A 20,864-nucleotide genomic window follows, 5' to 3' on the forward strand; every position below is an offset into this window, starting at 1 on the left:
GCGACTTTACACACACAGCTCGGATTGCAGCTCAGTGCAGGTGGTCCAGCCCCCCCCCCCGCTGGAACCGGCGCTGGTCAAAGCCACTTTTTTTTTCTTTTTGTTTTTTTTTTGGGTTTTTTCTTTTTGCTTGTTTTCAAGACAGGGATTCTCTGTGTAGCTTTGGAGGCTGCCCTGGCACTCGCTCTGTAGACCAGGCTGGCCTCGCTCCGGAAGGCTGGGTTAGAGTGCTCCCACCCGGCTGGGACAGGATTTCTAACCTCACTCCGCCTCGCCTGCGTGTGCCTGCGGAAGTCCTCCCGTCCACCAGGGGGCGCGGGGCCAGGGGCTTACTTTGATTGGCTGCGTCTGCGTGACCCGGAAGTGGTCGCTATTCGGAGCTCAGTATTGTACCGGCTGCTGCGGGTTGCAGTCTAGGAGCCTGAAGGCGTCTCTAGGATGAACGCTCCTCCGGCCTTCGAGTCGTTCTTGCTCTTCGAGGGCGAGAAGAAGTGAGTGGAGGCCGGCAGAGACGGGGACGTGGGTCGCGGAGGCTGGCCGTCAGCCGTTAGCGCCGGCGGGCGCGCTGCTCCTGCCCAGGCTCGGTGCGCGTCTGCGCGTCTGCCGAGCCTCAGGCTGCGGTGCGCGGCCCGGGCGAGTACACCCATGTCTCAGTGGGAAAACCGAGGCTCGGGCACGTGGGGTCCGCCCGGGACTGTGCTGGAACCCAGAATGTCAGGCTCCAGAGCCCTTTCCCTTTACGCTGGTCTGCAACACCATCCTCCGTGCACGCGGTGTTGGCTTTGGAGCTCACACCCCACTGCATACGGTGGCGAACGCCTGCGATCCAGCACTTGGCGACTGAGGCAGGAGGATAACGATGGCAGCGGTGAAGGGACGGAGACACAGCTACCCCCCCCCCCCCCCGCAGCCTGAGGATTTCCTCTAGATTTTCAGGGGTCTCGGCCAAACTCGGGTTCGTGGCTTCCACACTAAAAAGAATTTCAGGACTCGACGGTTTAATGAAGCATTCAGGAGGCAGAGGCAGGTGGATCTCTGAGTTCAAGGCCACCCTGGTCTACAGAGAGAGTTCCGGGACAGCCAGGGCTACACAGAGAAACCCTGTTCTGAAAAAGAAAAAAGGAGCAATCCTGTGTGGGTTAGGGTCCTTGGTGTATAGACAAGGTGCCATCATGGAGTAGAGAAGGTTCCTTGTTTTTGTTTTTTCTTTTGTCTGTCTTTTTTTTGGTCATACTGTTGACTGGACCCAGACCCTGGCCCATGCTAGGTCACTGCTCTATCTATCGCTAAGCTATACTCTGGCTTTTTTTGTTTGTTTTTTTGTATTTTTCTTTTGCGCTCGATCTCTCTCCCTCTCGCCCCTCCTCTCTCCGAGATAGGGTTTCTCTGTGTGGCCCTGGCTGTCCTGGAACTTGCTCTGTAGATGAGGTTAGCCATAGATCCATCTGCCTCTGCTCCCCAAGTGCTGGAGTTAAAGGTGTGTGCCACCATTGCCAGCTGTTTGTCTTTTAGGAAAGAATTTAGTCAAGAGTTAGTTGAAGACAACCAATTTGTATGAGGGGAAGAGCTGCGTGTTTGTTTCTGGGGTAGTGGGAACAGCCCAACTGTAGTTTCAAGGGTGTTGGGTCACAAAGGGGGCGCTGACTCCCAGGGATAGTGATTTGAGAGTCACACAGGCTGGATGTGGGCTAGGTGATCACCCACAGCGTTTCCTGTCTCTGCAGAATCACCATTAACAAGGACACAAAGGTGCCCAATGCTTGCCTGTTCACCATCAACAAAGAAGACCACACGCTGGGGAACATCATCAAATCGTAAGTCCCAGGCCAGAGGCCCCGGGTGTCGCCAGAGCTCTGTAGGCTGAGCACATGCCCTGGGACGGTTCCTTCTGTCTCCGCAGCTTGCTGTGATGCGGGTGATCTAACCTGGCACTGACAGGTCTGTTCACACGTGGCTTATTTTGTTGGCTTTTTGACATAGGGTTTCACATAGTGTAGGCGGTTCTCAGACTGACTCACTACATAATGACGGGGACTCCTGATCCTCACCTATGCCACAATTGCCAAGATCCTGACTGTATAACACATCAGCTTCCTGTTGGCGTATTCATGTAGTATAAGAGTCTGCAGTTGCCGGGCGTTGGTGGCGCACGCCTTTAATCCCAGCACTTGGGAGGCAGAGGCAGGCGGATCTCTGTGAGTTCGAGGCCAGCCTGGTTTACAGAGCTAGTTCCATGACAGTCTCCAAAACAATACAGAGAAACCCTGTCTCAAAAAAACCAAAAAAAAAGAGTCTGCAGTTGCCTCTTGGTCTTTTGGGGGGGACTCCAGCAAAGCAGGTTTTCATTTTAGTGGGCATCAAGATGCTAAGACACGATGGTGTAGTGGTACACACCTATAATCCCAGCACTTGGGAGGCTGAGGCAGTTAGTCAGCATCTCAAAAAGACAAAGCAAAAAGGGTCAGCAGATTACCAAGTTTTTGTTGCTGGGTGATTGCCAGTGCCTTCAGAGCTGGTATGACGGATGCTTCCCACCTGACATGGGTGTTGGGAACCTCTCAACACACCCAGTTCTCCAGCCCAAGCTGCAGTGTGTGCTGGGTGAGGGTGGTGCCCGCCTGTAGCCCAGCGGGCAGATCTCTAAGTTCCAGGCCAGCTTGGCCTATATTGAGTTTCAGGACAGCAAGGACTGTTGCAGAAACCCTATCTGGGAAAACCACAAAATATATCGTGAGTGTAGTAGGCTAGAAGAGGGTGTCGGATCCCTGGAACTGGAGTTGTGAAGTGCCTGATGGAGGCTCTGGGAACCAAACACAGAACCTCCTCGAGAGCTCCGCCACTGTGCTGTTTCTCCTGTATGGGCGTGTCTTTCTGCAAATGTGGGGCCTTTGCATGCCATCAGGGGGTGTTGGAGACTCCCAGGACTGGAGTTGTGAGCCACCAAGTGGGTGCTGGGAATTGAATCAAGGTCCTCTGGAAAAGCAGCCATCCCTCCAATCACCCATCCTGCAACTCTTCAGTTACGTAAAGCAGGGGCCAGTTAGAGCCCACGACCTTAGGCTTTGTGGGTAGGGGCTGTGTGCATGAGCAGCCACCTGGGGGCTGTCAGAGCCTGGCCCTGCTGCTCCTCCCTCCCACTGCCATAGCTTTTCAACTATGATGAAAGATGCCACCCCAGCCAGGGTCCTTGGTCTTGTAGTCAGTAGGGTTCCTTCCCATATGGTCTTCGGCCCTTAACTTGGTTTCCCCCCCCTAGTGCTGGGAGGGAGCCTCTAGCCTCATGCATGCAGGCAGACACTCTAAGCTTTCTTTTAAGAGAGCCTCACTAAGTTGGGTGGGCTGACTTTGAACTTAGTCCTCCTGAGCAGTCGGGCTGCCAGGCCTGGCCTCCCTCACAGTGCACCTGTTTCTCAGCCAGCTGTTGAAGGACCCACAGGTACTGTTTGCGGGCTACAAAGTCCCTCACCCGTTGGAGCACAAGATCATCATTCGTGTGCAGACCACCCCAGACTACAGTCCTCAGGAGGCCTTCACCAATGCCATCACAGACCTCATCAGTGAGCTCTCCCTGCTGGAGGAACGATTCCGGGTAAGCAGCTGGGTAACCCTGTGAGTTGTGTTGATTGAGTGGCAGAGCTGGCCCCTGGCACAACTAGCATCCCCCACTGAGAGTCTGGGGATAACTTAGTGCTACAGTGTTTGCCTAGCACAATCAAACCTTAGGGTACCATCCACAGCATCAAAACCTCCCCTTTGCCGCTGGCTCTTCTAGCACAATCAAGCCTTAGGGTACCATCCACAGCATCAAAACCTCCCCTTTGCCGCTGGCTCTTCTAGCACAATCAAGCCTTAGGGTACCATCCACAGCATCAAAACCTCCCCTTTGCCGCTGGCTCTTCTAGCACAATCAAGCCTTAGGGTACCATCCACAGCCTCAAAACCTCCCCTTTGCCGCTGGCTCTTCTAGCACAATCAAGCCTTAGGGTACCATCCACAGCACCAAAACCTCCCCTTTGCCGCTGGCTCTTCTGGCTCATGAGGCCTCTGAGACTCCTGAGGGAGTCTTCATCTCAGAGTGGGAGTCATTGATTAGTCAGGGGTCCTCAGCGTAAGATAAGCCACACCTTTTCATGTCCCACTTGGCTCCAACCCCAGCCCTCAGCAAGCAGGTGCCTTGGAGCAGGGTAGGTGGAGCCTGCGGGGCACCCTGGAGCCTTTGGGGACTGCTCTGCCTTTGTGATATTCTCTGGAGTACTATATCTGGAAGGACCCAAGTGCCAGGTGCTTGGTGCCACACAAGCTGGGGATACTGGGGTCATTCCGTTGTCCTTCCTCTTCAGGTGGCCATCAAGGACAAGCAAGAAGGAATCGAGTAGCAGCTAAAAGGAGCATTGCTTAATGGGCAAAATGCTGGTGCATACAGCTTTGGGGCCCTTTGAGCATCCTCGATGACCACAGCGCCCTCCACTCTCTGTAGCTCAATGTTGCCCTGCTCTGTACATAGACTGATATTTTCCTAATAAAGTATAGCAGGAAAAGACCCATATGCAGCAGGACATCAGCGTGTGGGTCACTTGTGCACGGCAGGTGACCTGTCACATAAGACGCCCTAACCACAGACTAAGGCAGAACCTGGGGCTGCTGGGGAGGCAGGTCCTCTGCTCTGTTAACAAGCCTCAGCTTCCGCTGGCCTTAGTCCACAAGAGAGAATTTAATAAAAACACTCGCTGGTACAGATCTCTACCACTAGCCCCAAGCTACTGAGCCGAGTCCTCGGTACCCTGCCTGTGCACACTAGCAACTCCTCCAGATGGACACGATGTTGGAGTCCGTCAGAGCAGACAGGTAGGTGAAAGCTGCATTGGCCACAACTGTGTTCACCATGGTCTTGGTCACTGGTTGGCCCTGTGCTACTGGCTGAGGCCACTTCAGGATCTGAGGGGGGAAAAAGATTGTGGTAGGCTACTGCCTACCAAAGAAAGAGCCCAAGGACCTCAGGACGGAGCCACAGGGGCCCATGCGGCAGCAGTACCTGTGTCGGGGCCTGCGGAGCCTTTGCCAGTGCAGGTGGCCGCTTTAGTAGGTGCTCAACATCATAGATCCACACGCTGCCTTCTTCATCCCCACACAGCACGAGGTTTTTGTCTGCCAGGACAGATGGGGTCTAAGACAGGGCCAGGGTGGGGGTGGGAAGGGGCCGCGATGGGGTGGGCGGGCTCACCAGGACAGGTGCTGAGTGAGAAGTAAGCCAGGTTGGTGGGTGACCACTGCAGCCGGGCCAGGATGACCACGGGCAACACTGACCGGCTGTCCCGGCCTGCCCACGTCTGGCTCCAGCTCCACAGGTAGATAATGCCTTGTCCACTCCCTTTGGAGGCTGCAGGGAGAGAGATGAGCCCAGGCTGGCTGTCGCCGCAACCTCCCTGATCCACAATAGTTGCCTCAGTACCCTTAGAGCTAAGTCCAGCCCAGGCTGTCCCAGCTGGGCTTACTCACCCACAACGTCGTCACTCACAAATGCCAGCCCGTCCACTCTCTGTCCTGATGTCTCGGAATCCTCAGAGAAGATTAATTCCACTTCACACACCCTGCAGAAGACATTATCCTTGGTCATGCACAGACTGCCATGCCCACTGAGGGCAGGAACCCCATGCTGAGCAGTCTCGGGGCTTTCTACATGGGCAGAAGAGCCACAAAAGGTCATCAAAGCTGCTTCCCTGGGTACACCCTACCTCCACCTGCCACGAGCTCTGGGCTACACCTCATTGCCCCTTCCTCACAGATGTGGACACATGCTAGCGCAGGGGTGTCCCACTGCTAGGAGACAGGACGAGGGCTCAGGCAGTAGTTTGCAGTGTGGTGATAAAAAGTGAAGACTCGGTCCCTGGACAGGGCTCCCGAGCCAGCCCCGCATCCTTACCTTTGCTTCTGGGGCTGGTCTAGCCGCACATCCCAGCAGCAGCAGCCTCCCTCACAGCCAGCTAGCAGGAAGTCATCAGGGCAGGAGGCGACAGGACAGAGGCGCAGGGGGACGGAGCTGCAGCTGAGTATGAGTAGCTGGCTGCCAACACGGGTGTGGGAGACCATGAGCTGTGGGCCACGAACATCACCCTTAGCAGTCCGCCCCTCTCCAGTCTGGCCCACAGCCTCACCTAGCCTGGAACTGGTATTCATGGTTGGGCACCCCAATGTCCCAGAGGATGATCCGTTTGTCGTAAGAGGCAGCTGTGGGGTGTTGGGGCGGGGGATGGAGGAAAGAGGTAGCCCTGAGAAGATCCCGCCCCTCTTGCAGGTTGAGTGTGTGAGTTGGGTCCCTCAACCAGCTTATCAGAGGCAGGAAGGGCAGGCAGACTGTGGCTAGGACAAGAACTCGGGGCACAACCCCCAGTCGTGTCTGAACCCAGTGTGCACAGCACCTAGCCATCTTTGTGGCACCTCTGCTGAGCTTACCACACCCAAGGGACAGGGTTATCTCCCCTGGCCCCAGGCAGAGAAGCAGAGGAGCACAAGTTGCTAGGAAACTTCAAGGCTGCATAGCATGCTGGAATGGAGATCCTGATTGGTCAAGAAGCTACCTCACTTCTGACCAAAGCCATCTGGGCTCAGCATCCTGGGAGCCTTGTTACCCCAGAAGAGCCCAGGCCATAGGGCAGAAAGACTACGGCACTAAGAAAGCTCAGAGGCGAGGGTCTTACTCAAGAGGTGGGTCTCGTGGATGGGACTGAAGCAGAGGGTGGCGATGGCCTTCTTATGGGCTCGGATGGCACTGCAGCAGAACCCTGCACGCACATGGAGCAGCCGGACCATGCCCCGCAGGCCCGCAGCCGCCAGCATGTTCCAGCGCTTCTTGTGGCCGGCCTGGGTGACCACCGTCAGGGTTGTCCAGGCCACTGAGAAGAACTCCTGACCAGGGTGGGAAGGAGGGAATGGCCATGAGCAGGGAACAAGTGGCAGTCTGCTTGGAGGGCTAGCCTGGGACAGTGAGGCACAACGAAGAAAAGCTCCCAGGAGGGCCCCGGGTGGCTGAGGCCGGAGGAAGGGCTCGGAGGCAGAGCACTCTTAGTGGGGGTTCCATCCCCACCAAAATAAAAGTCGCAGGAAACAGAGAGCTTAGCTTGGACCTCCAACCTCAGGGCTCTTGTCCCAGGACCAAGCAGTGTTCAGGAGGAGGGCCCTGGCACTCACCTCGCCTGGTACCTTGTATTTATGGAGAACGATGCCTGTCTGGCAGTCTATCACGCAAACAGCCTCTCCACCACATGTGGCCACAGTCTGTGACGTGGCCCCCGCGTGTCCTGTTTTATGGTATCAGCCACATCAACATCTCTGTAAAGCTCTTCCCAAAGCCCCTCTTCCTAGCTCCACAACATTTATTAATAGCAACATTATTATTTGTACAGGGGATAGAACCTAGGGCCTCACACACTGTAGTACTTTACCCTTAAAAAAAAATAATGCACTGTGTATTGGTGGCTCACGCCTTTAATCCCAGCACTCGGGAGGCAGAGGCAGGCGGATCTCTGTGAGTTCCGAGACCAGCCTGGTCTACACAGCGAGTTCCATGACAGCCTCCAAAGCCACAGAGAAACCCTGGCTCAAAACCCCCCTCCCCAAAAAGCATGGTTATGTGCCGTGTCACGTGAGGGTATGTGCACATAACTGCAAGTACCCATAGAGACCGGAAGAGGGCATTAAATTCCCGGGAGCTGGCGTTACTGGCAATTGTGAGCTGCCCACGGTAGATGCTAATAACCAAACTTCAGTCCTCTACAAAACCAGCAAGTACTCTTAGTCAACTGTCTCTCCAGCCCTTGTTTTTTTTGTTTTCTCTTTTTGAGACAAGGATTCTCTGTGGAGCCTTTGGGTGTCCTGGAACTTGCTCTGTAGCCCAGGTTGGCCTTGAACTCACAGAGATCCTCCTGCCTCTGCCTCCCGAGTGCTGGGATTAAAGGCGTGTGCCACCAGTGCCCGGCTCCATCCCTTTCCTTCTGCCCTAAAACCACCCTTTCTGAATTTCTCAGCTCTCAATCTGGCGGCCACTGAGCACCACTGTGACCCAGGCCTCCCACTGCCCGAGGCCCAGCATGTACCCTCCTCCCTGGCAGGCTCAAAGGCACAGGCCCACAGCTGGGTCTCCAGGTCCTTAGGGCTGTTGTTTCTGCTATGACACTGCAGGAAGTGCAGGGGCTCCAAGTGTAGGGCAGCCTGTGGGGGCACAGGTGGTTATAATTGCCCCTTGGCCTGCCCCCTCTCCGGCACTCTCCCCCTGCCATCTGGGAAACTTACCTGTCCTCCATTGGAGTCCATAGGCCTGTCCTCTTTCTGGGCTGCTGGGAAGGGACACAGCCGCTTGATGGAAGGGAGATCGGGTGGGACATTCTCAGGCCGTTTTGAGGCCGCCATTCTGGGCTGTGGAAGGAGGGGACTTGTGTCCATGCCCTAGAGGTTTCATCCCCTGGCTACAGACTTAACTATATGGAAAGCAAGAACTGAGCTACTGTCACAGAGGGAACTTGGTCTGTGTTAGGGCTGGACACTTAAAATGTTCTCCAAGGGCCCAAAGTTTGAAGGGCTGGGTCACCAGTCCATGGGGCTGCTCAGAAGTACAGTGTAGGTGAAGGGGCTTAGGTCACTGGGAGGCTTCCCTTTGAAGGGGACCCTGGGATACAAGCTACCACGAGATTCACAGACATCCTTGCTGTGTGAGCTCACAACACGTGATAGCCTCGGTCCAAGCAACTATGGACTGAAACCACAAACCCAAACTAACCTTTCCTTCCTGTAGGCCAGTTAGTTATTCTGAGTATTTTGTCACAGCAAGGGCAGGTTGACTACCAAACTTGGGCATCACCTAAGTTCATGTGGAAGCCCCCTCTCTGGTCTAGCTCAGAAAGCCCGTGACCCTCACAGCCACGTGGAAACACACTCACCCTGAGCTTGGAGTCAGATGCAGTCTGGGGAGGCCCCTTTGGTATGTCAGCTTCCTGGGCCTGGGCCCCACCTGAGGCCACCAGTTTCTCGGCGATCATCCGCACCTGGATGGGGTCAGGCCTTCAGCAGGCTGAGCACAGTCTCAGGTGCCCTTAGCCTCTCCCCAGACACCTTGTCACCAGGAGCTTGTGCCTCTCAAAAAGGGATTCCCTAGGCACAAGCAAGGGTCACCATTCCCTGACCCATCCCACTCACCATTGTCCCCAATCCATCAGAGCCAGGGAAGCCAACTCCCAGCACAAGTGTCCCTCAGTGACATACCCGCCACTGGGTGAACTCGATGAGAGACTCAGGGCCATAACGCACATTCCTGACCGCAGACGTCACAAAGTCAGCCCGGAATTTGTCAGCTTTCTCTTCAGGGCTCTTGGTGGCCATGAACTTCTCCCAGTGAGCTGTGACCTGGCAAAAAGGGACCAGATCCAGGCCCAGCCCAGCCCGGGTCTCCTGGCCATACACGGTACTTCCACCCTGTGTCCTTGAGCACAAGGTATATTAACTCTATGAGCTTCTGGAAGCTTCTGCAAACACAGCCTCCTATTCTCTACTAGCATAACCTAAGTCACATGAATTGAAACCAGCCTGATTCACCTAGGCAGAATGGTAATCCCAACACTTGGGAGGCTGACGCAAAGTTTCCCAGGCCATCTGGGTTATATAAGACCCTGTCTCAAAACACCAGTTCATGGGCTGCAGAGATGGCTCAGCGGTTTAAGAGCACTGTCTGCTCTTCTAGAGGACCCGGGTTTAAATCCCAGCACCCACATGGCAGCTCACCAACTGTCTAACTTCAAGATCTGACATCCTCACATAGACACTCATGCAGGAAAAACACTGATGCACATAAGATATTAAAAATAAGTAAATTGGCCGGGCGTTGGTGGCGCACGCCTTTAATCCCAGCACTCGGGAGGCAGAGGCAGGCGGATGTCTGTGAGTTCCAGGGCAGCCTCCAAAACAATACAAAGAAACCCTGCCTCGAAAAACAAAAAACAAACAAAAATAAGTAAATTATCAAAACAAAAACCATAAACAGCTCACTGCAGAGTTGTAGCCTCCCTGCTGTACACCTCGGAGACACGCCCTCCAAACAGGGGAAGCAACAAAAAAAAAAAAACCCACTCAAGAACACAGACTCAAGACTGTCAGAGCAACACTTCCCCCGAAAATCCACTTCTTCCCCCCTCCATACCTTGCTGACGTGACCAAGGACCCCCTCCATCAACTCCCATCATCCTTACCCTGTTGGTCAGCTCCCGATCGAGGTTCCCCACCTGTGAGCAGGCGGAGGCCGTGTCCTTGCCATTGACCCTACGTAGCTTGGGCAGGAGAAAGGAGACTTTCAGGTTGTCATTGACCTAAAGGATGGAGAAATAACGAAAGCCAGGAATAGTGGTGAATGCCTGTAATCCCAGTATTTGGGGAGAGTATGGTGGGGATGTCAAGTTTGATGTCAGTCTGGGATTCACAGTGAGGTGGAGGCCAGTCTGAGTTACAAAGCAAGACTTGGCCTCAACTAGCAACACAACAAAAACCCAGTCGAGAGATTGCTTTCTTAGCGCTCGTAAAGCCCCTAGTCTGATCCCCAGTACCGCACAAACCAGGCTTGGTGCAGCATGACTCAGGTCAGAGGCAGGAGGATCAGAAAGAAGCTCAAGGCCATCCTTGGCTACACAGCTAATCTGAAACCAGCCTGGGCTACTCGAGACCCCATCTCAAAGAAAGCAAAACCGGAAAGAAATAGTGAACCCGGAGTCTGCCCAGAGCATCGAGCTGGAGGGACCTCCTCCCTCTCACCGTCAGGAAGGGGTTCCCTTCCAGGCTGAGCTCCTCCAGGTTGGGAAATTGGCGCAAAGCAGTGACATCGCACAGCTGGTTGTTGGCGCAGCGAAGGATGAGCAGATGGGACAGGCCCAGGTTGGCAGGCAGCGTCTCCAGCAGGTTGTCAGAGAGGTCAAGTTCCTTCAGCTGCTTCAGACGCCCCAGGAGATTGGGGTCCAAGTGCTCTGACCGCAGCTCTAGCCCCGAGAGACTGGGGTGAGGGCAGAGATCAAGAAAGCTCAGGAGACTGGACAGACCCTTTCACTCACCAAGTCCCCTCCCCGCCCCCATCTGCCCCAGAGGAATTTGCACCAAGCAATTTCTCGTGGTGAAGAACAAGGACTTGTTTATTTTTTTAGACTGGCTAGCCTGGAACTCGCTACACAGACTAGGCTGGCCTCAGAACTCAAAGATCCAATACACACCTCGCTGTGTAGTCTAGGATAGCTCTGTGTTCTCCTGCCTCTACCTTTGTTGGGATGACAGGCATGTGCCACCACTAGGGAGCAGTTCCGATGGCCACGGTGATGGAACCCTATGTAAACTCCGGCTGTGTGCACGACATACAGGCACTCTACCCACTTTTAAAATTAATTTTCATTTATGACAGTGTCTGTGCATGTGTGGTGTGTGTGGCTAAGGCGTGTGGCTTAGAGAGCTGGCTCTCTCCTTCAACAGTGGGGCCAATGGAATGAGCTCAGGCCTGGTGACAGTCACCTTTACCCGAGGGGCCATTCCTCTGGTCGCACTTCCCTCCTTTAAAGAACTTTTGTTATCGGCCATGATGGCGCACGCCTTTAATCCCAGCACTTAGCACTTGGGAGGCAGAGGCAGGCGGATGGCTGTGCATTCGGGGCCAGTTTGATCTACAAAGCGAGTTCCTGAACAGGAGAACCTGTTTCGAATGTTAAAAAGTTTTCTTTTTTGAGACAGGGTCTCAAACCGAAGCTCAGACTGGCTTCCGAGGCAAAACATTCGCCTTGCACCGGGCCCTCGAGTGCTAGATCTCTTAACAACTTGGGAACCTAAGGCCTGCAAGTTCCCGCTTGAATGCTTTCCCTCGTTCCTGCAGCCGCGCGACCTCCGGCTTCCTCAGTACCCCAGTTGGTGCTCAACAGCCCGTCCACCCTCCGGCAATGCTTGTCTACCTGACTCCGGGCTGGGGCTGCCAATTAACTCCCGCCATCTCCGAGAGGCGGGAGATGCGGGCTCGACGGGGCCCGAGCCCCCGCTAACAGAGTAGCTTGGGCGCGCGGGGGACGGGCAGGGGTCTGGGACTTGCACCCCTGCCCACCGGGAGGGGAAAGGACCCCGCCAGCTCTTACTCCAGACTCCGGATCTTTCCCAGGCTGTTGGTCTTGGGTCGCCCGCGTTGAAAGAGCAGCCGCTGCGTGAGGGGAGCCATGGGTGTCCGAGGGCTCAGCCAAACCCGCGCCTCCACCAACTCCGGGCACTAGCGCAATCAGGCGCGGAGCCCAGGAGATGGCGCACAGCAAAACCCTCCAAGGATCCGTGTGACCGGAAGGAAACAGAACGCCGGCCCGCGCCCCGCCTCCCGCCTCCGCGAGCGAGGACCACAACTCCCAGCGGCCCCTGCGCCTTGCGCCTGCGCTGTGACTGCTTGGAGGGCGCTATGGCGGCTGCGACGGCCGTTGCCGGGGCGGCTGAAGCTGCTCATCTGCAGGCTTGCGGCTGCAAGGGCATCCGGTCCTGTCTTATTTGCGAGAGACTGCGCCAAGGGCCTCCTCCCTGGCAGATCTCCACTCAGGTACGGGCTGGGAAGAGAGTCAAACCCAGAAAAACCTATCCCCTCTTAACGGGAAGCGGAGGCCCAAGCTTGCCTGTGAAACGGGAGCTGCTTGGAGCGCTCGTAGCTTTGTTATTCACGGTGACCCAAAAGTGGACGCTCCCTAAGTGCCGTCATCTGAAAATGAATGGGAGAGCGGGAAGCGCTGGTGTGGCCAGATTCCTGCATTAGAAAGGCAGAGAGGCAGGGGACCAACCTCGGCCGCCTCAAGTCCGCAAGTCCGAGAAGTAGGGAAGCGGCTGTGGCTTTAAGTGGCACCAAACTCGGGTTTTTTTCGAGACAGGGTTTCTCTGTATGGTTTTGAAGTCTGTCCTGGAACTCGCTGTGTAGACCAAGGTGATCTTGAACTCACAGAGATCCGCCTGCCTCTGCCTTCCGAGTGCTGGGATTAAATGCGTGTGCCACCAACGTCCGGCTTAATATCGTTTTTTTTTTTTTTTGGTTTTGTTTTGTTTTGTTTTGTTTTTTTTTTTTTGGTTTTTCGAGACAGGGTTTCTCTGTATTGTTTTGGAGGCTGTCCTGGAACTCGCTCTGTAGACCAGGCTGGCCTCGAACTCGCAGAGATCCACCTGTCACTGCCTCCGGAGTGCTGGGATTAAAGGCGTGCGCCACCAACGCCGGGCTAATATCGGGTTTTAAAAGAACTTTAAATTCAAGTTTTAGAAGGATCCTTGGGTGAGGAGGCTGGAAAGCCAGTGAGCAGTCTCTGTTGGTGCTAAAATGCCCAGCACTTTGTTGGTGGGCAGCGCCTCATTAATAGACTGATCATGTGATCCACCATGTTCCTGGGTCAACATGCAAAAGAAAGTTTGTTTTGTTTTGTTTAGTTCCTTACTCCCCTTCCAAACGCTAAGATTACAGGCATGGGTCACCGTGTTTGGCTCACGGCAGTCTTCACAGTAATCACAGGGTGGATGCTACCCAAGTGTTTAGTGACTTGAAGAGTGGGCGGTGGTGGGGCTGGCCTGTGATCTCAGAGCTGGGAGCTGGAAGCAGGAGGTTTGGGAGTTCATACATAGCTGCAGCCACATAGCAAGCTTAAAACCAGACCAAGCTAAATGAGACTGTGTCTCCAAAGAGCAAAGGGAAGACAGAAACACAATAAACTGATCAATGGACAAGTAAATCTGGGATATATATACAGTAGGTTGTTTCATAACCTTGGAAAGGAAGGAAATTCTGACATAGTTACACATGGATTAACCTTGAGGACACAATACTCAATGAAAGAAGCTAATCACTTGCTGGGGGTGTGGCTCAGTGGTAGAGTCCCTGCCTAGAATCCCCCAGTGAGGGGGTGGTGTGTGGCTCAGTGATAGAATGCTTGCCTAATGTGCTAGGCCCTGGGTTCTATCTCCAGTGCACACACATGTTCATCATAGCTGGACAGATATTGTGTGATCTCTCTTATAAGGTATATAAAGTAGTTAGAATCCTAGACACAGAAAGTAGAATCATGGGAGAAGAAAATGGGGACTTAATGTTTAATAGCTGTCTGGTTTCAGTTTTGCAAAAAAAAAAAAAAGAGAGAGAGAGAGTTCTAGAAGTGGATATATACCAGTGTCCATGTACTGAACTCCCTGAACTGGACAGGGAGCATGGTTGAGACACTGAATGTGGTGTGTATCCTGTAAGTTAGGCGGTGGGTACTGGGGACCCTCTAGCCCTCGTTTACCATATAGTGAAGGATGGCCATGAACTCCTGATCACCCTAACCTGTACACAGAATTACATGTACTCGCAGTGCTGGGCTTTCACGAATGCTAGGCAGGGACTCTACTATCTGAGCTATAGCCTCTAATATCAGCTACCCCCCTTTTTAAATAATTTATTTTATTTTAGAGGCATTGATGTTATGATAAAGCTTGTGGGGGACCTTGGCGGATTCCATTGGGGGGGCACGGGACAGGACAGGACGGGACACACAAATGCGCCAGGCAGACAGAGCTTAAGTGAGAAGTTTTATTGGAAAGGGAGGGGGAGGGGAAGGAAAGAGAAAAGAGGTAAAGAGACACAGAGACAGAGAGGATGGAAGAGAAGAGGGAGACAGGAAAGTCCTGTCTGCCCCAGGGAACATCGGGAAGGAGAGTGTAAGGGGGAGGGTCTTTCTTTTAAAGGGGTCCTTTGTACCTGGTGCAGACTATGCAACCATGGAACCCTGGGCTGACCAGGGCACTGCCTGAGTGCATTCTGCCGGGTGACAGGCAGGCCAGTGTAATGCCGGAATCCCTTGTTTGTCTTCATGAGGGTCTCGGATCCCTTGGAACTGGAGTTACAGACAGGTGTGAGCTGCCATGTGGGTGCTGGGAATTGAACTCAGGTTCTCTGGAAGAGCATCCAGTGCTCTTAACCCCTGCGCCATCCCCCTAGCCCCTAAGCTGGCCCTTTTTGAATGAGTTTCTACCGTTATACCTCTGAGTCTCAGAGGAGGCAGGAGCTGGGCTGAGGAAATGTGAATCTGTGGCTCCCAACAAGCATTGCCCAACCCCTGGCCACCCAGACCACAGGTTCAGGGTCAGCCTTCTCAGACCCCTGTACAGCCTTCTACCCTTTGCCCCGGTGACCCTAAGGGGTCAGGTGACAGCCACAATGCCAAAGGAGAATGCCCACATCCCAGCCTAGGGCCAGTTCCTTAGAGAGCAAAGAATGAATTCGAGGTGAGAGTTCACGTTTGCTTCAGAGGGCCATAGGGCTGGGCTCCATTCTGTCTGCGTCACCCCAGGGCCTCCAGACACCTCTCCACACGGCTTCATCCCAAGAAGAGCATCGGAACCTAGAGGCCAGAAGCTCCTGGGGGCCTAGGGCACATGTGGGTCTTTGGGTTCTGGGGTGCTTCTGTTTTGGGGTGTGCAGGTACATATGTACACATGGAGGCCAGACAACCTCAGACACCCAGCGTGCTTTCTGAACCAGGGTCTCACTGGCCTAGAGCGTGCCCGCGAGGCCAGGCTAGCTTGTCCTTGATCTCTCCGCCTCTGCCTCCCAGCTCTGCATGCATGACCACACCTGGCTTTTTGTTGTTGTTGTTGTTGTTGGTTTTGTTTTGTTTTGTTTTATGAGACAGGGTTTCTCTGTATTGTTTTTGAGGCTGTCGGACCAGCCTGGCCTCGAACTCACGCAGCTGGCTTTTTTCATGTGGGTTTTGGGGGATTGAACTCAGGTCCTTGTGCTTGCAAGGTAAGCACTTCACCAACTGAGTCATCACACCATCCCATCTCTGTCCTTTACAGAAAAAATACCATTTCCTTTACTGCCCAGACTCAGGCTGCGCCGTGGGGCCTGAGGACTCTGACTTTAAGGGTTGGGCCTTCCCCTTCCCGGGAGTGACACTGATAAAAGACTTTGTGACCCCAGAGGAAGAGGCTGAGATGGTGCATCTGATGGACAGTGACCCCTGGAAGCTCTCTCAGTCTGGGCGGAGGAAACAGGTATGGTCCCTTTGCCAGAGGCCCCTGGCTGTCTCCTGTGGCCACACCCTAGGGACCTTTGGTAGTCACAGGGGTGGGTGTGGGCTTCCTCACCAAGCAGGGCTGCCACAGTCTCTGTGCTGCTGTCTCATTGTTTGGGAAATGACTGCGTTCTAGATAAGGATCTCCATCCTGCACGGCTGATAAGGATCTCCATCCTGCACGGCTGCAGGCGGCTTACCTCTCCCCCTCCCTCGTCCTGTGTCAGGGCTCCTGCTATGCTCCTAGGGACCATGGTACCTTCCTCACCAGCCCCCTCCCCCAACTTCACGATTTAAGCAGTTCCTATAGCAGCTTCACCCTTGGTTCCTGGCACCTCAGTGTTTGGTTAAATCGGCAGTAGGAGCTCCCTTCAAGTTTCTCCCTGTGCTGGGACCACCCCCGCCACCCACTCTGCCCTGACCCTCAGGACAGGCTGTGGCCCCCGTGGGCTCCCTGTCTCATCCACTCCCACCTTGGACCCCTGTCCCTTCCCCCTCCAGGAAGCCCCCCCCACAACATGCTCTCACTGGACCACTCTGTTCTTAGACTTGCTGTGTAGGTGAGCTTCCTGTCCTCCTGCCTCCCCTTCACAAATGCTGGGACTGTAGGCAGTACGACGCTGGCATTTTCCCCCTTCTCCATCAAGATAAGTCCTGTACTCCAGCTGGCCTTGGACTTTAGCCAGTTACCCTCCCTGAGCTTCCCGGGTGCTGGGGTCCCATGCGCACACCAGCCGAACCCAGTTCGTAGTTGGCATTTCTTAAGCTGAGCCCCTTCTCCATTCCTTCCTATCTCCACTCCAGGACTATGGCCCAAAAGTCAATTTTCGGAAGCAGAAACTGAAGATGGCTGGCTTCCAGGGTCTCCCCAGCTTCAGCCAGAAGGTGGTCCAGAGAATGGGCCTCTACCCGGGGCTGGAGGACTTCCAGCCTGTGGAACAGTGTAATCTGGACTACAGTCCAGAGCGGGGCTCAGCCATCGACCCCCACCTGGATGACGCCTGGCTGTGGGGCGAGCGGCTGGTGAGCCTCAACCTCCTATCGGCCACCGTGGTGTCCATGTCCTGCGAGGCCCCCGGCAGCCTGCTGCTCAGCGAGGCCCCCTCCGTGGGACCTGACGCTTCTGATGGCAGCGTCGTGGCCCCTAGCAGGTCTGTCCCTTGCCAGGAGGTGGAGGTAGCCATCTCTGTACCCTGCCGCTCCCTGCTGGTGCTCACAGGGGCTGCACGGCACCAGTGGGCACATGCCATCCACCGCAGACACATCAATGCCCGGCGTGTGTGCGCCACCTTCAGAGAGCTGTCCAGTGAGTTCCTGCCTGGGGGGAAGCAACAGACATTGGGGCGGGAGCTGCTGCAGGCTGCCCTCTCCTTCCGAGGGAGGCCCGTATGAGCACAGCCCTGGGCATGAGAGCTGTCACTGGCCTGGAACACGGAGGTCTCCACAAATCACTGCATTCATCTGATTTCTCTTTCTTTTTCTTAAGACAAGGTCTCATGGTAGCCTAGGCTGCCTTCAAGTGTATTCTGTAGTTGACGATGACTTTGAACTCTTGATTCTTCAGCCTCCATTTCCCAGGGCTGGAATTACAGGTGTACACATCAGGCCTGGCTTTATCAAGGTTGTTTTGTTTCTCTTCTGGCCTAGACTGGCTTTCAGCTGGCTATACAGCCAAGGATGACTTTGAACTCCTGATCCTCCTGCCTCTACCTCCTGAATGCTGGATAGCCAGTGTGTAGCACAACGGTCTTTTTTTTTTTTTTCTTTTTTCGTACTGGGATGGAACCCAGGGCTTCCTGCTTGCTAAGCAAGTGCTCTTCCAACTAAGCTATTACTTTACCATGTTGGGATTTTTGAGACAAGGTCTCGTATGGACCATACTGGCCTGGAACTCACCATGTAGCCTGGCTTTGAACTCGCGTTCCTCCTTCCTCAGCCTCCCAAGTGCTGGGATGACAGCACACTGGTTAGGTTTCCCGAGGAGCGTGTGACCCTGATGTCGTAGACATCACATATCCTGCCTGGAGCTGGTTCTGATGGGCCTGGCTCTCGGCTGCTCCCTGGGTTATTTAATTTGTCACAGTTTGGAGGAATTCAGTCTTTAGAAACCTTATTATTTGGGAGGAGCAAGATGGCTCAGTGGGTAAAGGTGCTTGCCATCGAGTCTGACTACATGAGCTGAGTCTTTGGAACCAACTCTTGTCCTCCACACATGCAGTGCCTCTGATAAAATTTATAATAAAAGAAAAACCTTGTTCCCACGTGAAACCGTTTTCTCTTTTCCCCATCTCTGTGTGAAGGAGTTGTAATTTTGTTTTTAAGGCAGGGTCTCGCCAGGCGGTGGTGGCGCTCGCCTTTAATCCCAGCACTTGGGAAGCAGAGGCAGGCGGATCTCTGTGAGTTTGAGGCCAGCCTGGTTTTCAAAGAGAGTTCCAGGACAGCCTCCAACCCTACAGAGAAACCCTGTCTCGAAAAACAAACAACAACAAAAAAGACAGGGTCTCACTGTGTAGCCTTAGCTGGCTTGGGACTTTGTAGGCCAGGCTGGCCATAAACTCACAAGGATTCTTCTGCCTCTGCTTCTGAGTGAGTGGCGGAGGTGTGGCTCAGTGGTAGAGCACCTGCCTAGAATCCCCCAGTGAGGGGCTGGGGAGTGGCTCAGTGGTAGAGCACCTGCCTAGAATCCCCCAGTGAGGGGCTGGGGTATAGCTGAGCTCTAAAAGATTGCTTGTCTTGTAAGTGGTTGGGCCCTGAGGTGAGAGGCTTGAATGAGTTATCATCTGTGTGGTCCCTCCCTGCAAATGTAATTAAACAGTCCTTGCCAGCCCAGCCTGATGCTTACCAGCACTGGGTAGGTCCCCTTCTGGCAACGACACAACTTACCTTAAGAACACTGCTACAGACAGTGACACAGAGACGTTCCAGAGGCGGGAGGATCACACGTCGTGGGCTAATCTGGGCTAAGCATTGCTGACTTCCACCTCACAGCTCCAGCATGGCTGCTCACCTCAGCATTAGGCTGCAGAGCACAGATGGCCCAGGGTCCTATCTGGTCTCCGCCAGCCACCACAGAAGTGTGACAGCATGCTTGTGCTTCCTGGTGCCTAAAACCATGTCCACGAGTCAGTCCCTTCAAGATTTCTCAAGCTGTCCTGTGGCCTGTCACCTGTTCTCGCCCTCTGCATCAGCCTTGAAAAGGAGAGTCTGAGTGTGCAGGCTGCACTCACTGGGAAGCTCTGCTCCACGGCGGCTCCCTGTTCAGAGGAAGAGGGACTGGCTGTCTGGGTGGAGACACGCATGTGATCCCGGCACTTGGGAGGCAGAAGCAGGGAGACTGACCTCAAGTCAGCCTGGGCTACATGTCAAATTCAAGGCCAGTCTAAGTGACAGTGAGACTGTCTCAAGAAAAGAAAAAGAAAAGAAAAAGAAACCGGGCTTCCATTTTAGGCACTGACCACTGACCTGCTCAGGGCTGGCAAACCGTGTCTTGGCTGGCTGTGTGCTGAGCCCAGTTCCTGTTGGCTGCCCCTTGGCCTGTGGAGCTATCCCCATATGTCAGTGCTCTGTACACCAGACTCCCAGGATCCTCTGGGCTGAGGGTCTAAAGGGCGGAAACCATCCCTAGGACTCAGGACACATATTGTGTTCCCACATTGGTGGTACACATGCTTGTTGTAGCACTGAGGAGGCAGGCACAGGGAGATACCTGGGCTTCCCTGGACACACAAGCTAGCCCAACTGGCGAGTTCCCAGTCAAGTGAGATACTGTGTCTCAACTAAAGATGATGTCTGAGGAATGGTACCTGAAACTGACCTCTGCCTTCCACCACAGGTTTGTGTGTGTGTGTGTGTGTGTGCACGCACGCGCGTGCGCCTACACACACACACACACACACACACACACACACACGCATGCACACACTCCAAGAAAAAATCTCTCCTGGGAGGGACCCCCACGTCTGGGCAGCTTCTCCAAACAGTGTCCTGGGTGTCTTGTTTGTTGGTGGCCCCAGTGGGTGACCTGGGTAGTGGTTCCAGAGCGCAGGGATCAGAGGGATCAACACCTCAGGGCTCCTCTTGTGGAAGCCTGAGAAATCTAGCTGGCCTTGTCCCGATGGTTTCTGGGTCACCCACATCGGGCCTGCCTTTTCCCTTCCCTGTCTTCAGAAAGGTTGTGGGGAGCTGCCTGCTGCCGAGTGCAAGGCTCTCTCTGGTCCAGTCACAGGGACCTCACCCAACGCATGCCTGGTCCCAGCTGCCTGCCTGCCTGTCCTAGGAGGAGCAGTGACCAGCAATACGGGCGAAGCATAGACTCCAGGTAAAGAGCTCTCATGCCAGGACTGAGGGTCAGCAGTGTAGCAGGCCCTGGGGTGGAGCCCTGAGCCATGGCTTACACTTCCCAAAAGCAAGAGTCTCCAAAGCTTTATCAGTGTATTCAGTTCAATCCAGGGTCCTGGAGAAATAGTGGCACAGACGGTCTTGAGCCCTCTGGGCTCTTGTAGTTTGTTCTCGTAGACCTCCCTGGAAGACGCTAATCACGCTCTGCCTCTAGTTTCTTTAGTAGAGATGCTTGCATCTGGAGCCTTTGTGGTCAAGGGTACAGGGAGGCTGTATACCATGTTGGGAAGGGCCCTGCTGTATCGGAGGACACTGGTCCCTTGAGCACTAGGAACGGCTGCATCTTGGATAGATGAAATTAGGGCAAGCCTGTTCAGGCCCCGGGGGTAGGGGCACTGTGGTTTGAGCCACGTGGCTGTGGTTAGGACGAGACGTAAAATCAGGTTATGTCTCCAGAAA

The 20,864-nt window shown here is 54.4% G+C and overlaps 3 protein-coding genes across 4 annotated transcripts; 2 read left to right on the plus strand and 1 right to left on the minus strand.

Annotated features, from left to right (window-relative positions):
* Positions 1-333: 333 nt before the first annotated feature.
* Positions 334-4,540, plus strand: Polr2j (RNA polymerase II subunit J). The gene is made up of 4 exons (XM_005080381.4): positions 334-491; positions 1,725-1,814; positions 3,415-3,589; positions 4,341-4,540. The coding sequence occupies exons 1-4, from the start codon at positions 439-441 to the stop codon at positions 4,374-4,376; spliced, it is 354 nt and encodes a 117-aa protein (XP_005080438.1). The 5' UTR covers positions 334-438; the 3' UTR covers positions 4,377-4,540.
* Positions 4,541-4,692: 152 nt separating this feature from the next.
* On the minus strand, positions 4,693-12,336 carry Lrwd1 (leucine rich repeats and WD repeat domain containing 1). Its single transcript, XM_005080382.4, has 15 exons — positions 12,138-12,336; positions 10,789-11,023; positions 10,233-10,349; positions 9,253-9,393; positions 8,931-9,035; positions 8,287-8,409; positions 8,091-8,205; positions 7,186-7,295; positions 6,696-6,903; positions 6,153-6,225; positions 5,921-6,061; positions 5,497-5,588; positions 5,222-5,377; positions 5,033-5,145; positions 4,693-4,935 (listed from the first exon to the last, which is right to left on the minus strand). Exons 1-15 carry the CDS (start codon positions 12,215-12,217, stop codon positions 4,795-4,797), a joined length of 1,950 nt encoding a protein of 649 aa, XP_005080439.1. The 5' UTR covers positions 12,218-12,336; the 3' UTR covers positions 4,693-4,794.
* Positions 12,337-12,411: 75 nt separating this feature from the next.
* Alkbh4 (alkB homolog 4, lysine demethylase) lies at positions 12,412-18,335 on the plus strand. Of its 2 annotated transcripts, none has more exons than XM_021233130.2 (3): positions 12,412-12,580; positions 15,850-16,047; positions 16,872-18,335. In XM_021233130.2, exons 1-3 carry the CDS (start codon positions 12,446-12,448, stop codon positions 17,457-17,459), a joined length of 921 nt encoding a protein of 306 aa, XP_021088789.1. In that variant the 5' UTR covers positions 12,412-12,445; the 3' UTR covers positions 17,460-18,335. The 2 variants fall into 2 exon arrangements, with proteins under 2 accessions (XP_021088789.1, XP_012976194.1); XM_013120740.3 differs by having other exon boundaries at positions 12,449-12,580; positions 15,974-16,047.
* Positions 18,336-20,864: the final 2,529 nt, after the last annotated feature.

Source organism: Mesocricetus auratus, unplaced genomic scaffold (genome assembly GCF_017639785.1).
Source record: "Mesocricetus auratus isolate SY011 unplaced genomic scaffold, BCM_Maur_2.0 Super-Scaffold_100025, whole genome shotgun sequence".
In the NCBI taxonomy this organism is placed as follows: domain Eukaryota; kingdom Metazoa; phylum Chordata; class Mammalia; order Rodentia; family Cricetidae; genus Mesocricetus; species Mesocricetus auratus.